Source organism: Lonchura striata, chromosome 7, assembly GCF_046129695.1.
Source record: "Lonchura striata isolate bLonStr1 chromosome 7, bLonStr1.mat, whole genome shotgun sequence".
NCBI classification, from domain to species: Eukaryota; Metazoa; Chordata; class Aves; order Passeriformes; family Estrildidae; genus Lonchura; species Lonchura striata.
This window is the reverse complement of record NC_134609.1, coordinates 35,048,709-35,065,547: the sequence shown is the minus strand read 5'-3', so window position 1 is coordinate 35,065,547 and position 16,839 is coordinate 35,048,709. Positions and strand designations below refer to the sequence as shown.

Here is a 16,839-nt window from a genome sequence, read left to right as displayed (position 1 = left end):
GGGTCACTGTTGCAGCAGGAGATGTCAGAGCAAGCTCTGCATGGAGGGCTGTGCAGACACAGCTTGCTGGAGGTGTCAGACACTCCGTGTTCCCACTATGAAGGCATCCAGATGGAAAGACAGGTCAGAACCTCGCAGCAAATCGTCTGCAGGCAGATTGTTTCACCTTGGCTTCTGTGCTCTGAATCAACAGAGGGCTTGTTTAGAGGCCTGGGTTCTGTTTTCTGTTCTGTAGGATATGACTATCAGTTTATTTACTGCCCTCAATTCCTCTTTGTCTAAAATGAATTGATAATGTTCCTGCCAACAAGGATATTGGGAATTTTACTTAGTCACTACATGCCAGCTCCTCTAATGAAAGTTTTAAAGAATGCAAAATATTACTAAAATTGGGGTTTTACTTTATATCATTAAAAAATTCTAGAAGAATTATCAGAGGAAACAAGCATAAAATAATTTCCAAGTGTCTGAAGAGAAAAGCCTGTCATACTCTTTATTCAGGCTCAAACCTCATGTTCTAATTTAAGTTGGAAAGCACTTCTGTAAACTGTTTCTAAGTTTACTTTTAGTGGGGTAAATAAATTTTTGGATGTGGCCACACAATTTTCTTTACCTGTTTACAGAGCAAATTATAGAAAAAGATGAAGGGCCCTATTACACACACCTCGGAACAGGACCAAGTGTTGCTGCTGTGAGAGAAATTATGGAGAACAGGTGAGGAAAATTCAGTTTTTAATGTCATTGTATTTTTGACTATCTAAACAGGGAAGAAGTAGAACTCTGAGAAAGGAAGTGCTGTGTTTAGCTTTGTTTTATTGAACTTTTGTCAGTACTCATTTGTAAAGTGTTTTCTTGTTCAGATGTGCATGAGGTGAGCATGAGCACTGCAGGTCCAAACTTCTGTCTTTTCTGAGCCCAGGGCTGGAGTTCAAGTGCAGTGTGTTCTAAGGTGCTCTTGAAGTGAATAGGAAGGACAGAGATCAGCAGCTGGCAGAGTAAGGATTTCTGGTGTCCTTCCTGTGAAAAAGCTGTGGCAAACTGGAAAGAAAAAGGTCATAATAGTGACTGATTGCACTAGGATTTATATGCAGATAACTTTTCCTTAGTGGCAGAAGTTTATCAGAAGAGAGATGTCAAAAACTACTCTTGCAAGTAGGGTTTTAAATTAAAAGAAATTTTTTTGCTTTATAAATACTTTGTTTTCTTCTATTCTCAGTAAAAATAAATTCTATTAAAATGTTTAATCTTTTAAAATGGTCTACAGTATTTGGTTTTACTCATGAACTTTTTTTTAATGCAGGTATGGAGCAAAAGGAAGCGCTGTAAGAATTGAGGTGGTGGTTTATACAGGAAAGGAAGGAAAAAGCTCTCAGGGGTGTCCAATTGCCAAGTGGGTAAGTTTTTATATTAAATAGTAAAGTTGTTTTGTGTGGCTTCAGATGATGTGTAGTCCTTGACCTCAAATTTAATCTGATCTTTAATGAATATCTGATTTTTAATTGATTGAAAAGTTTGCCTGAATGATGAAGGAAAACAATTTTGTCTTTTTTGTTTATATTTAAGGTATGGTGCTGTATGTTATGTGCTGTGGTTTGAGTGAGTGTGGAAGGGAAAGGCTTAACAGAGCTAGCAGAGATGAACAAGGGTAGAAATACCCTGACATTGTCTGAAAGTTGGAGTGTTCTGTGAAATATGTCACTGGGAATTGTAAAAGAGAGAAGAGATGGTTGCTTGGGGAAATTCAAAAACTATCCAGGGACATTTTAAAAAACCCTCCTCAGTTGCATGACAACTTGAAGAAAAGAGGGATGGAAGAATTTCAGTCTCATATACAAAGGGGTTCATTACTATTTTTGAGGAGCTGAACTCAGTATTTGAAAATGGAAATGTTATGATGATAGTTTTCACCAAAGTCTTGTCTCACATTGTTTCATAGGAGCCAGGAAATGAGGTAACAGATACAAGCTCCAGGAGAGAGCTTGGAAAGAATTGATTGTCCTTAATCTTTGCTGAAACCACTGAGGGAGGTAAAAAGTAGAGTGCAAATCTTGCAAAGTGGGTTTTGGGAAATAATGAAAGAACTTGGTTGTTAAAAGAAAAAATGTATTGCTGTGTTTAGGAATTTCAGACTTGATTGAAAAAACTGTGACGGTTAACTGTACAGCTGGTAGGGTAGTGTTTGTAACTATGTGCCAAAATAAAGTTATTGCATATTGTATGTGAGTGAATTTGCATGTTAAACATTTACTGCTTGTGCTTGGAACAGTCAAAATGTGTTTTTTATACTCAATACACAAACTGTTTTTCAGAAGGGAATCACATATGTGCTTGTGCTTCAGATAATATTTAGTACCAAATCCAGTATCCAAGAAAAAAAAATTAAACTGATTTCATAAGCAACTGACCCAAAAAGAATGGAAAGTTTTTTCTCAGTGTTTCAGCTAAGTGAAACACTTAGTTTTAACAGAGGACAGGAGCTGAAAATTGTAACATAGAAACAGTTGCAAGCAGCTAAAAGGAAGAAGGCATTTAAAGCTGTTAACCTTGATTTTTCTGTTGCCAGTATCAGCATACTGTGTTTTGTAAGGCAGAAATGGCAGCATTTATGGTCTCTGAGCATGGCTGGAGGTGTCCCACTGGAGTGTGCAGTGTGACAGAAAGCCCTGGGTGCCTATGAAGAAGGCTGGTTTAAGCTATGGGGACCTGCTCTCCAGCTGGATTTTCACCTTTTTGTATGTAAAATGTTTGTGAGACACAGCTTTAATGTTCATTTAACTGAAGTTCTAGGGAGCAGTGACTTTCTTTTGTGTGGATTCACACCTAAAGAGAAAAATGTTTTTCCAAGTCAGCTGTTGCTGTGTGACTGTTCAGTACAAGACAGGGAAGGGAATCCCTGACATTTGTAGAACTGTTTCATCCTGTATAAGATGTATATTTTGGGTTGATGTTCTTAATGTGTTGCATTAATTTTTCATGGGCAGTGCTACTTTTAATCCTTTTATGGAGCATATTTGGGTTTTGGCTATAACCAGAGAAACTGGATGGTAAGATTTGTTTCAAAGTGTCTGGAAAAGGTTTGCTGTGCTCTGTGATATTTGCAGCCATGAACTCTGTAGCTGCACAGAGACTTTCATGTACTCATTTCCAGTGACCTTTGGAACAGGCTCATTTCTGCTTTGCAGATGGACATGCTTTTGCCCTTAGGGCTCCCCAGGGACTCGCTGCTGAGAGCACTGGGATGGAGCTCTGCTGAAGCAAACAGGGTAGAAGAATGGAACTTGCCTGTTGATCACATTCAACTATTTTTTCCCTATAATTTTTCCCTATTTCCACTAGGCTGTTTTATCTTTTTTGTTTATTAGAAACATTTTAAAATTAAAGGAGGCTTTCCAAAATACCTGTGTCCACACATTCTTCTGATAATGACTGCATTCCACAATACTGATTGTCTCCCAAGTTATTTTCTCTTAAATGACTTCCAAGATGCACCTGGTGTGTTAAACATCTTCTGGGACAGACTCCATTCTTAGATTTCAAGTGACTATAAATTTGCAGAATTACTTATTTTCACTCTTCTAATACTAAGCATCTCTTCAGTATTTTTTAAATGTATTGTAATTTAGGGTGATACTTTGCCTTTCTGGATATGAACAAGAATGCTCCTATTAGTTAAACATTTTCAGTAAATACTGCCCAGGGTTGGAAACCTTGTGCCTGTTTTATGTGTAGGTATCAGGCACCCACACGAACTGGGGAGATGAGCTTGTGATTGTTTTCACTGCACGAGGCAGTGACAACATTGCTTGACCTCTGGGTTTTTTTCTTCTCCCCATCAAATTGTGTTGTCTCATTTGTTTATCAGAACAGAATTAGTAGGGCTTTGCCACAGATTCCTAATGTATGGGTATTGTGTGGTGACAGGTGTGTGGGCAGAAAATAACTTACCATCCTGAGACACTTGCTGGGCTAAATGGATGCTTTCTTCTTTTCTGTTTGGATTTCTTTTGCTTTGTCCAACTCATCATACTGTTGTGTAGTATGTTAAAGAAAAGAAAGCATTGAAGTACTGAAATGACTGCCTGTCACTCTCAGTAGCCTGTTTGTGTAATGAAAGTTTTCACATTCCTGTGCATCCCTAGAATCAGCCAGTGGTGATTGGACTCAGTGGTCCCACTGTTTGATCAAGAGCTTCAGCTGGTAGTAGATGTGCTGTGGTTTGGTTTTCTCCTGCTCTGGGTAATGGTAAATTACAATTACCTCAATTTATGTGAGAGGGTTGATAAATTTGTGAGTGGTTCATGAGTAGCACACTGTAGGCATCATCCTGCAGCACTGAAGCCAAAGGCACATCAGTGCTGACCTCAGAGGAGGGCTGAGATTTAGGTTTTGTTGGTTTTGGATTAAATCCATTTGCTGTGGGCTCCTTTTCCTGGTTTAGGTGGCTGTTGACTTGGATCACCTAAGGTATCATTGCTATCTTTTGCCTTCATTTGGAGTTGCAATGCATTTTTTAAGTCTCCAGCTCTGGAAGAAAAAATGAGGGAGAAGAAATGACAAAAACCCTCTGGGCCAGGCCGAGGTTCTTTTTGCCAATATTGTGTCTCTGTGGCTGATCAATAGCACAAAGGTGGAAGAGCAGGGCAGTTGCCTCCCAGAAGACTCACTTGGTTTGCAGTAATTCACGGCTTTGTGCTTCCCTGAGCTGGAGGCAGTGTTCTTGTGTTCAGTTGCCTTTCATAAATGTAATTTTCTCCCTTTCCTTCCTGTTCCCTTATGCTGGAAGTTAAAATGCTGGCAATAATGATTTCAACCAGTGCTCCACTCCCAGTAATTCCTTGCAGTTGTTTTAGCTTTTTCACTGTTGCACAGCAGTGATTTGGCATTTCCATAGTGCTTTCCATCATTATGCCAGCTTGTCATTCCTGCATGGCAATGCCCAGCTCAGAGCCCGAGTCTATCTAAAAGCCACAGAAATGCTGAGGTGTCATTTGGGAGGTTTGAGCTGTCCCTGTGCATTAGCATTCCTGAGGGATCCCTTCCTTTCCTGCACACACACCAGGCTGATTTGAGCATGGCATCAAGGGGTTTCTTCCAGGGGCTTTGTACAGGCCTGGGTCCTCTTGGGAATCTTCAGGCCCTCTGGTAATTAAGCATTAAAAATTAATACAATGCACATCGCATTTAATACTGCACTTGTTTCATCCTTCAGTTTCTTTTGTGGGTATCATCTGAACTTGGCAAACTCCTGCTTTTTGGGGGCAGAAAATGGGAGTTTAGGTTTTGTGTGTGTTTGTTTTTTACGATTGTCCTCTAACAGCTGCTGTCAGGGCTTTAACGTCAGAAAAAAATTTTGGGTGTCCCCCTGTAAAGCTTTTTTGACATAGGAATCTTTCCAAACTTCTTGTTTGTGAACATCAGAGCCTTATCATCTCTGAATGCTTTTTTTCCTGGTTTTTTGTTTGGTTGGTTTTGATTGTTGGTTTTTTATTAACAGTTGGATGATCTGTTGACCTTTTAGATTCTGTTATCCTGGTGGTAGACCTAATTTCTTTGAAAGTACACTGTTATGGTGCTTTTATGCCTTTTGGGTGTTGTTTCTTAAGAGTCTTTCACTTGTGGACTTTTTGCCTTTTTTGAGTTTTTTATTTATGTCTTGACAGCTTGAATCTTTATTTTCTTTATGCTGGCTGTTTATTAGTAGGCAGCATTAAAAGAAAAAAAACAGGGATGGAATAAAACCAGATAAAAATACTCATTACAGTCCTGTACAAATGCAAACCTGATATTAGCCACTAAAACTAATGTTTTTAAAGTAATGCTTAGATAGCCCATTGTTATAATAAAGATTTTCTAGATCACTGAACCAGTAGGAATTTGTAACTAAATGCCAGAAACTACAATTTGTGAAGTGCTGAGTGAGCCTTAATAACAATAAACTATAGCTGCAGAGAAGATTTTTTTTTTTTCACTTTGCTAGTTTGTGTTGAGAAAGTCATTGAAAGTGAGAATTGAGAAAGTGAGGAAATGGAGAAGTTACTCCTGCTTTGGCTCTCTCTCTCTGTTACTGTTAGTACTAATAATACTGTTATTATTGTTACAGTACTGTTAGCTATTAATTAGTATTAGTGATCCATTGAAGGAAAATGGCTCTGTGATGGTTATTTTTGTTCCTGCTTGGCAGTTCAGGGTTCAGGAGTTCTGGTGCAGCCCTGCTTGGTGAGGGATGGTGAAGGTGTTGTGTAATTTGGAACATGATTGGGGAGTTTTTAAAACAGATTTGAAAAAGACTTTAAAGTAAATTCTGCTGGACTGTCTCCATGACACAGGTGTAAGTAGGATGTGCAGTTCCATTCTGCCTTAAACAACCTACTGTATTTTGTGCTTTTCATTCATTTATTGAACTGTCTTTATGATTAAGTCTTGTATTCCATAGGAGAAGTCTTAAACGAAATTATTTTTAACAGATAGAGAGGATGGTTGGTGGGGTGTTTTTTTCACTTTTTTCAATGGTGTTTTATTAGAGCATCATTTTCTTGCTGTAGTGTTGTACCACATTATGATAATGTAGCTATGCAGGCACTATTTTCACTGTTGGCTAAATACAGAGTTAGAGGAGGTTATTTTGGACAGAAAAGTTTGTAACATCATCTGAAGTGAATCTGTTCTTTAAGTAAAAATAATAAAGTAAAAATGAAGGACAAAAGCTGTGTTAAGGTAAACAAGGTTAAGTATTATTAACAAGCAAGAAATTTGATATTATCACTACTGTATTTAAAGCAATGTGACCTCTGAACAAACATCCCTGCCAAACCAAGTGCAGCTTTCCATGGCTGCAGTCTGGCAGAAGGGGAGGCTTGAGGGAGTGAGGAGGGGAAGGGCATTGGGAGCTAAGACCTGGGTTTTGTCCTCACTTCTGCAGTGCTGGTGGCATGATTGCAGAAGAACCATTTACCCTGAACGTGCTGCAGTCTGCTTATCTGTAACCACCACAGCCAGAAACAACTGCAAAAGTGTTGCAGATAATTGCAAATATTGCACATCAGTGATACTCCTGCAGATATGACTAAGGAACTTTACAGGATTGGATTGACAGCAGCTGTTCAGAGCTAACTCCTTTGATGTAGTCTGCTAGCACCAAGAAGAGAGAATTCAGCAAAGTGAAACTGATTTCCATTTTAATATCTCTTAGACATGCTGAGAATAAAAGGCTGTAACATTTTCCAGTAAGGAAAGGGTTTTAATGTGATTTAGTGCATGTTTAAAGGGCAATTAGGAAAAAGGAGGGCAGACTCACTTCTGTGACAAGCTGGGCCATTTGTCCTGCTGTCTGTCACAGCACCACCTGTCAGAACAGCAGCAGGTTTGGACAGCACCTTGTACTGGTAGAAGGAATTGTATTATTAATTATTAAGGAGTTGTAACTTAGTAGGATCTTGTCATGTGTTAAGGGATCTCCATACACAGACTCTGGAGGCAAAATCTGCAGGTTAGAAAACTTGAAGCCACAGTGCTGTAAATGAGTTTCCTATTTCAGGAAATTACAAGGAACAGTTAAGTATGTTCTCACTTTCAAATCAATTGCTTGTACCCTGCAAAGCAGTCATGGTTTATTTTACTGAGAAATTCAGAATGAGATGGAGGGAATACTGCAGTGGAACCACATGGAGATGAAAAATACCTAAAAAGGACCTTTTTGTTGGTTCTGTTGTTTTGGGGGAGGTTTATCCAGTAATTTACAGGAGTTTATTTAACACAGTTAAGATTTTGTGCTCTTTGCTAGCAGTGTCTGCTTTCTATCATGTTAAAGTTAACACAGCTCTTCTGGTGATGGTAATTGGAAAGCAATTTCTCATCCATGTGGTAATTCAGCATCTGGTCCACTGAGCTTCTGCAGGCTGACTCTTAGCTACTTTTGTAAATCATGTACGTGCTAATTTAGATAGACTGGCTTGTGTCTCAGGACATTTTTATTCACAGTGTTTTATTCCTTGTTCTAGAGCTCCTGCCAAGGAAGTAGAACTCGAGCATTTGGACAGCTGAAGCAGGTTTTATTGATAGTGTAACTTTATTGATACTATTCATTGCAAACCATTTAGAAATCGTTTGGAAAAAGTGGGAGACAGGAGCCAAACTGCTGATGATAAGAAGTTGTTTAGGATAATGAAGTGGAGGGACAGGCATAATGAAGAGCAGGAAGGACTTGCAATCACAACAAATAACAAATGGCCATTAAAATAATAGCTGATACTCACTCGATAAATATAAAGTCCCACAAAAAAAACAGTGTTGTGGTTTCATATACACAGTAATGGAGCACTGTTAGTGCTCAAGATAATGGTTCATTAGACATCAACTTGTTCATGTGTGATGGAAACAGTAAAACAAACAGGTGAGAATTAATTGGGGACGAACAAAGAAGTCATGGAACATAGTTCTGCCTCTGTGAGAAAGTGTGTTGCCCTTCAGGTTGGCTGGGTCTGCTCTCCCATCTGCAGGAAGCACAGCAGAGCTGGGAAAGGCAGGTGCAGGCTGGGCAGCCTGGCAGGGTGGGAAGGGGAGGAGAAAGAGGAGAAAGAAGGGCTCTCTGAAGTCTCCAGTGGCACAGAGAGCTGAAGAACAGTGTCTTACCCAGTCTCATCCTGGATCAAAGCTAGAGGGCAGGGAGTGAGCTATACACGGGGAAAAGACAGTGTTTTTTTCTTGCACATAATATGTAGTTAAACTTTCCTGGTACTTTAGTGGGTGGTAAATTGCTGCATAGATTTAAAAATGAGTGGAGACGTGCAGAAAAGGCAAATCCTTAAAAAGCTGGGACAGAGCACATCCCCTGAGCTTCTATAGGTGGGTGGCTGGAAGGTGCCTGCCCTCACTGAGAACAATCTCCACATCCCAGTGCCTTTTTTGCTCATCTATAGGCATCTGCTGTTAGTCAGGCTCAGGATAAGGTGGGACAGTCTGCTGCTCTGACCTTGTTCTTGTACTCTGCAATTTTTAGAATCGCTTTCTGTCTCTTGACTATCCTTTCATATAAAGGTGTGAAAAATCTTAACTTCTCTTGTTTATCCCATAACTTGTTGCTAAATTGCTGGAGTAAATTTTGCTGGATAAGGCACCTCTTCAATAAATAAACTGTAGTTTTTGGTTCATGCTTTCTGATAAGAAAATTGGGTTAAGGCTAGACCTTTGTGGCTATAGAAAAAGATGTAGCTCTGGTGTGTTGCCCTAAGATCTGCTGATTGTGTTTGTGTCTAAGTTAGCTGTGGCTCACCTTGAAGGCTTGCTCATATTCTCACGTTCTTGCTATATTCTCACGTTCTGTTTGAGACTCTCTGGGCTAGCTGATAAAATTAATTACTTCAGTTGCTGCCTTCCTTTGGATGTACACATCATCAAAGACACCTGGATAGCTGTAGGAATGCAGAACATGGTAGAAGTTTGTGTACAACTACAGCATCAGAGGGATGGACAAAACTGGGTTTAAAAATGGTCAAAATAACTGAGCATCCTGCCCAGATTAGCAGCCTACAAGCATGATAAAGGATGGTACTGTGGAAGCTCTGTGGAAGGGGCTGTGTCCCATATCAGTGTTTCCTTTTGTCCCAGCCATGGTGATGTTCACACACAGGTGAGGGAGTGGGTAGCCTTGTGACTTCATGCCCTGTTACTGAGTGCAGAGCAGGACCCGTGGGGATCAGTTGAGCTTTGTGGAGAAGTTTGTTAGGTTTTGATCTTTCCTGGAGTTATGTTGCAGCTGAAACAGATTATTCATTGTTAATGTGGGAGTCTTGATGGATACGTAGCACTGATGACATTGAGTGCTTGCTGAAATGAGGGGTGATCTGGCCCTGCATACTTCCAAGAAGCTGACCATAGCATCACAGAATCACTGAGGCTGGAAAAGCCCTCTAGGATCACTGAGTCCCATCATTAACCCAGCACTGCTAAGTCTACCACTAAACCACATCCCTAAACACCACATCTGCATGTCTTTAAAATTCCTCTAGGGATGGGGACTTCCCCGCTGCCCTGGGCAGCCTATACCAAGGCTTGACAGTCCCTTCTGTGAAGAAATTGTTCCTAATATCCAATCTAAACCGTCCTTGGGACAATTTGAGTCTGATGCTATTGCTTATTGCATTTAAGTGTTACATAATGCTTCACAAACTTGTTTCAAGTCTGTTTTGTTGATTATGTTATTTTTTCAGCTTGAGTCAGACAGTCAGTCATGGTAAGCTTGTGTGGAAAAGCAATTGCAGGAGAAGGATTTTAGAATGGGAAAATAAAAACTTTAGCTGAAGTTTTCCCACTTAACAGATGTTTACTTTCTCATGCCTTTTAAATTCATTAGGGACCAAAATTAAACAAACTGAAGTCTTAAATTATTTACTTTATCACTGTTGCTAACTACATCACAGAAATCATGAGTAATACCAAAAATCTTAGGATACAAGGTTTACCAGCTGATTTCTGCATTGTTCCCTGTCTGAGGAAACGCTCCAGAGTTTGGTTGCCTTGCTCAAAACTGCTTTTCTGTACACTGAGTGTAGCATTGCTGCAGATTTATTATTATTACTCAGTTTAGTACTTCTGTGAGAATGTCAGGGGTAGCATGTGCAGGGCACCCTGAGCTGCCATGGGAAGCAGCTTGGCTCCAGCTCTGCTGTGCTGCCCTGGCTGTGGGGCTGCTCTGGTGCAGTGGGCTCCTCTGAGCCTGTTCCAGCTGGGAGAAGTGCCTGATCCCTGGGGCCAGGAGCGCTCGGCTGTGGAGCTGGCTGGGCTCCACATGGTGTAACCTGACCTGCAGAAGTGACATTCACACAACACATAAATCCCTTTGCTGCCTTTGTGTCCTCCAAGGTGAGGGAAATGCCTCTAAAATGTTTTGAGGTCCAATAAGAGTCCTGGATTCTCTGCTATGTACATAATGAAGCAAATTCCAGCTACATTGACTCCAGGAAAATGTGGTCTTGGTTTAAAGGCAGCTATATATTTTCTTTGTGTTCATTTGTATTTTTTCCTGGACACTCTTTGTAGCTTAAAGGTATAAGAGAACTTATAACGGGCAACCTGATGTTGTACAGTACCACACTGTGTTATTGAAGTTATAGTCTAGAAATAAATTTTTAAAAAAAATTTAAAAAGAAAACTGAAAGCATCATTTCACACTGAGTAACAAAATTAAGTTGTTCTGGCTTGAGGGAACTGTGCTGCCTCAGAAATGTAAAACTCACATTGACATGAGTAACCTGTATTGTGTATCAGCCATAACAGATTTCTGTAAACCTTGCCTAAATGTGAATGAGTTGGATTATTTTTCTTTATAAAAGGTACTGAACTGTTGGGGAGTCACAACCGAGACTCCTTTTGAGGAATGGTGTATCAGAGGCATTTACTCATATTCTCATTCAGCTTAAGACTGACTGTAAGAGTATATGATTAACTTTAGAAGGGCCATACTTTATCTCTTGACACAAACTTTAAGCTTGCTTCTTCCTGCTCAGCCTTCACAGATGCTCTCTCCTACTGTTCATCTGTTGCACACCTTTTCACTTGCAGATGAATTGCAAGTATGCTTTAGTCCCTGCTTTTAATGAGTCCAAATGGCTTAGATATTCAGTGGTGATCAGGCTAAGGGGTCACATATGAATGACAGCTGCACATCTGGCAGCAAAGCAAATTTGACATCAGTCCAATAGGGAATCTGCCTGAATGCTCAGATATTTGAAGGTATTGAAAGAGCAAGTGAACTGTTGCCTTCCTGCTTTCCTGGTCCATGCCCAGTGCTGTTGTCTGTTACCTGTAGGAGCTCTGCTGGTCCAGAGGGTGCTGGGTGAAGGCTGGGCTGAGCAGCTGCATGCCTGGAGAGGTGGGTTGCAATGGAGCCTGCAGTGCAGGGCTTGGGCACACACAGTGAGAGCCACTCAGGTCCTCAGCCTCCCCCAGACAGGGCTGAGGAGGATGGAGCCTCTACTGCTTCCGAGAGGGCCAGGCCTGTGGGCTTCAAAGCTTCACACTGCAAAGTTGACACCGTTGCTGGAGGCTTTGTGCAGGCTGTGCTTCCGAAAACACATTGGATTAATAAATAAACCTATTTTCAAATACTATATTCTAGTACTACCTAGTTTTAATGCATTTTTGGTAGTCTTAAATGCATCTCTGTTTCAGACTGTGACAAATACCTAAATATGTGGGAGTAGGACTATAATATTGCCCATTTTTATTCAGCGGTGTACTGTACTATTCCATACTGGTTAGTCTGTGTATGAGGAATAAGGTTGCTCTGTGTATCACACAGGTTAGTAAAAGCTTCATCACTCTAAGAACTTAATATAGGTAGTCTAGGGATATATTCTGAAAAATCACATTCCTTCCCTCACTAAGAGCACAGTCTGTTTCATTGTTTTCTTCTAATTTTTCTTTGCAAGGTGGGAACCGTCTTAGATACTGACCTATAACACTGGTAGCTGCCCTAGCACATGCCCATCTGTGCTTTGGGAGTGTGTTTTCAGGTACCTGCCTTCCGGAGCATTTGGCACTACATTTTTTGTTGTATTTTCAAGGTAATGTTATGTTCTCAGAAGTTCTCCTTCTAGGGGTTATTTTCCTTGTAATGCATTGTCTTTATTGTTTGTGTACAACACCTAAAATATTGCTCCTCCTGTAAAATGTACTGCTATTTCTACTGCGGGGAAAAAAGCAAGACAAAATCGTGTTCTACACCAGAGATGAGTGTGCGATGCTGTCCCAGTCCTGCTTGCAATGGATGCTCTCTGGGCAGCATTTCTTGCTTTTCCAGGCCTTACTTGTCCCAGAGAAGAGCAGCTCATGAGGTGATGTCCGTGCTTAGCAAAGAATAATCCAAACGATTCTTCCAGGTGATCCGAAGAAGCAGCGATGAGGAGAAGTTGCTGTGCTTGGTCCGGCAGCGTGCGGGGCACCACTGCCAGACGGCTGTGATCGTGATCCTGATCCTGGCCTGGGAGGGGATCCCGCACCTCCTGGCGGACACGCTGTACAAGGAGCTGACCCAGAGCCTGCGCAAGTACGGCTGTCCCACAAGCCGCCGCTGCGCCCTCAACGAAGAGTGAGTCCTGCCCCGGGAGCCCGGCAGCGTTCTGACATCAGGAGCTCCCTTGTGCATCTACAACCCCAGACCAGCGGCCGCCCTTCCAGGCCCGCACCTCGCTCCTGGCCTTTCCTCGGCAAAAGGCTCTCCCTGGGAGCTGCGTGCGCCGTGCCCAAGGCGAGGGGTGGCCGTGAGCTCCATGCAGCGTGCCCTGTGCACACACAGCAGTGCTAACAGAGCTCCCAGGAAGGGGGGCTGTGACTCCCTAAAGTAGATGTGAGGTTGGACACTCAAACCTACGATCTTCCTCTCTGTGCCTCTGAGAGGAATTTAGTTTAATTGATTAGAGAATATGTTGCACCTGCAGTGCTGCCTATGTGCTGATTCTTGTGTAGTCCACATTTGACAGACTCTGAGAGCTGTATGGGGACCTGAATCTAATGCTTGTGTTCTTAAAGGGTCTACTCAGAAACTCAAATCAATTAGGAGTTAATGGTTTTGCTGCACAAAACACAAGAACTAATGCATTTGGGATAACTTTAAGCAGCAGGGCTAGTTTCTTGGTTGAAGAGGTTATTCAGCTGGAGAAGTCAAAATGAATGCATGGGTGTATTTATATAGCTGTAACTGTTTATACTTCTGTCCCAGAATTGGATGTTGAGGAACTTGAGACTGTTTTCATGGAGAAAAGTCAGCCCTCTACACAGGAGTATTTTCTTAATACAAAATACCTCATTAAACTGTGAATTTCACAAATTTCTTTGTTATGCTCTGCATTATAAAAGAAATAGCAAAATAGCACTGACCTAAATAAAACCCCAGACCCAAGAGCTGTGTTGCCAGCTGACCTGATACGTCTTTATTTCCTTTTGTAGTCGTACTTGTGCATGTCAAGGACTTGACCCAGAAACTTGTGGAGCATCATTCTCATTTGGCTGTTCATGGAGTATGTATTTCAATGGCTGTAAGTTTGCCAGGAGCAAAAACCCCAGGAAATTTAGGCTTCTCACTGATGACCCTAAACAAGTAAGATTTATTTGGTTTTTTATCAAAATGCCTTTTCTGATGATTTTCAGAACTAGATGTTCTCCACCCCTTCTTTCTCCCACACGTGTGTGTAACTTACCACAGACTCACACCAAACAACATTTTTTTAACTGTAGTATTTAGAATAAATGACAGTGAATTTCATTCAGTGAAATAATTACTATATATTTACAAACCATAAAATTATTCTTAATGCTTTTCTGCATAAAGTTTAGCTCAGTATGTAACTCTGTGTGAAATTTTTATTCTTTGGAAGTAAAGGCCATATTCTAAGGGCCAAGCTTGCGGCTCAGGGTTTCAGGCCTTTTGCCTTGACACAGAAAATGTTGTATGTTGGGGTTGCACTGTTTTGCCACTGTTGTAGGACCAGCTGACAGCCTGGGCTCCTTCTGTCACCAAGAATAAATTGTTTTTTTCTGTGGACAGCGTGTTTTTTAAAATAGTTTCAAAGGAATGAACACACTAAATTGCAATGCAGTGAAATGATACCATTATTGCTGCTTAAGAGTGTTAGTGATGCCATAAAGTTGAGGTAGCACAGAAAACAGTGATGGATTATGTGAAGTAATAAACCTCTAAAATAATTCCAACCATGTTAGTTACTTGACATTGAAAATATTTTCCTGGAGTAGGAATAAAAATGTTCTAAGTGGTAACCACTGCCTGGTGGGACTTCTCAGGGTGACTCCAAAGTGCCTTTTTTTCTGACTGTAGGTGTGTGTAACCCCACTTCCCTATGGATCTCCTAGGTAAAAATACCACATTTTTCCTAGCATGGCTGACATGTTTTGGGCACTGTTGGGCACATAGTTTCTCTGTTGGAGTTACACTGCAGTAATCTTTCTATGTGCACACAGTGTGAAACATCCCTTCTTTATTGATAGATGTCACTTGATTCACTGCAGGTACATACTCCTCCCAGCTCCTGACTGGTTGTCCTAAAAGCGTTTATGAAGTATTTCTCATGCACATGAGTGCAAGCCCCCGGTCTCCCCCAAGGCATGTGGAGTCCATGGCACTGTGGGTACTGACAAACCTCATTTGGGCATGAGGTGGGGCTTCTGTCTCAGACAGCACACTGCCCCTCTGCCCTCCTCTCTGAACACCTTCCTGAGGCTCTACAGCCAAACCCAGCTCTCCTAGTCTCAAGAGGGAGTTTGTTTTACAAACTTTTAATTTATAGGAAAATATATTTATTGGGCTTTCTTCCATTTTAGGGATCCCATTCCTTCTCTGTCCTTTGCCACTGCCTGTGTGCTTAGGTTCTCCCCCTGTATAATGCTATGCATGGAGCATTCTATGCATGCATTTTCTCTGTAGGTTTCTGATGCTGAATGAGATGAGGTTAAGGTGTAATATACTGAGGAAAGAATGGTTCCTAGGGTAGGTATCCTCCTGGTAGGATGGATAATTAAGGATACATTAGCTAATGTGGTTCAGAAAATCTTGTGGTAGCCATTTACAGCTGATAAAACTGGGTTTAGTACAAGTTAAAAATACAGTATCATCTTGTAATGTAATAGCCCATTGAAAAAAGTGAAGTCTCCTGGTGTTTATGTATGTTGGTGTTTATAGTGTGTGGTGACAAGTGGGTTTTTTAAACAAAAAATTAAAGCTTGCTTCATTTTGCCACTATGCACTGTGAGAAACTGAAGCTGCAGTTGTCTCTCAAAGCTTGGTCCTTGGAAGAAAAGAAATTAGGGAGTCTGTCACTGCCCTCTGCTTTCCCAGTTGTTTGGTAATTTTCCTGGAAAAGCAAAAGCTTAGGGTAAGAATTTAGGGATTGTTTCTACAAATAAGAGCTTAAATATGACACTGCTGTAGAAGCCCGCCTAACTACTTCTCTGTTTATATGGATTAACCTAAAAAAAGGAATATTATTTCTGAATCTAGTAGTTATTTCCATTAAGTCCTGATTTTTGCCCCTCTGAAAAACAAAATAGTTAACAAATGTTTCTGCTGGAAGTTCTGCTACAGTATGAGAGAAGACCTGAGAACTGAAGATAAATGCTGTTAGGAGTTTCTTGCATGGTGTGTCTGCATAGGCTGAGGCTCCATAAACAAAACATTAACAGAAAGCCTGGGCTTCCATCCCCACTCAGCTTGGGGTGCAATTTTTCTCCTCTGAATGTTATTTCTGTTTTTTTGTGCAACATACCTCACTCCTTGACTGCATATGGAAAATGGTGCAGAAATTAGTCCCTGTGTGCTGGGTTGCTGTAACCTAGCAGGTATCCTCTATTGTTATTTGGCTGATTTCTGTTTAACAGCTTTGGTGTTTTACTCATGCAAAAGCAGACATTTACGGTTAGCGACAAAGGGCAGCAGAACAGAAGTCAGTTTAATAAAATATGAGGTAGAAGTTGACCTTTTGGGCATCTCTAAACTGGCTGAGATTCTTTCAAAGCTAACTGCAGCACTGAATGTTGCTTTTCCCTGCAGGAGGAACTTCTTGAAAATAATTTGCAAACGTTAGCTACTGATGTGGCTCCGGTTTATAAGAAGCTCGCTCCAGAAGCTTTCCAGAACCAGGTGGGTGTGTGAGATCCAGCTTTGATAGTTTCAATCCAAGGAGCAGTCCCAGAGCATGTTCTGGGTGGAGCTGCAGCCCTCCCGGTGGCCGTGAATCCCGGTGCATTTGGCAGGTTTCCATACACAGCCCCTCTTTACTTGAGGTACTTAAGCTACTTATGGTGCTTAAGTAGCACCGTATTTTTAAATGTGAA

The 16,839-nt window shown here is 41.1% G+C and overlaps 1 protein-coding gene across 3 annotated transcripts in view; it reads left to right on the top strand.

Moving 5' to 3' along the window:
- The window catches only part of TET1 (tet methylcytosine dioxygenase 1), a 71,629-nt gene that overhangs the window by 33,864 nt on the left and 20,926 nt on the right, over positions 1-16,839 (top strand). For all 3 annotated transcript variants that reach the window (XM_021529063.3, XM_021529060.3, XM_077784787.1), the window contains 5 exons: positions 624-714; positions 1,301-1,394; positions 12,876-13,084; positions 13,942-14,092; positions 16,556-16,645. In XM_021529063.3, the coding sequence (XP_021384738.2) occupies positions 624-714; positions 1,301-1,394; positions 12,876-13,084; positions 13,942-14,092; positions 16,556-16,645 (635 nt within the window). The remainder of the gene's footprint in view (positions 1-623; positions 715-1,300; positions 1,395-12,875; positions 13,085-13,941; positions 14,093-16,555; positions 16,646-16,839) is intronic.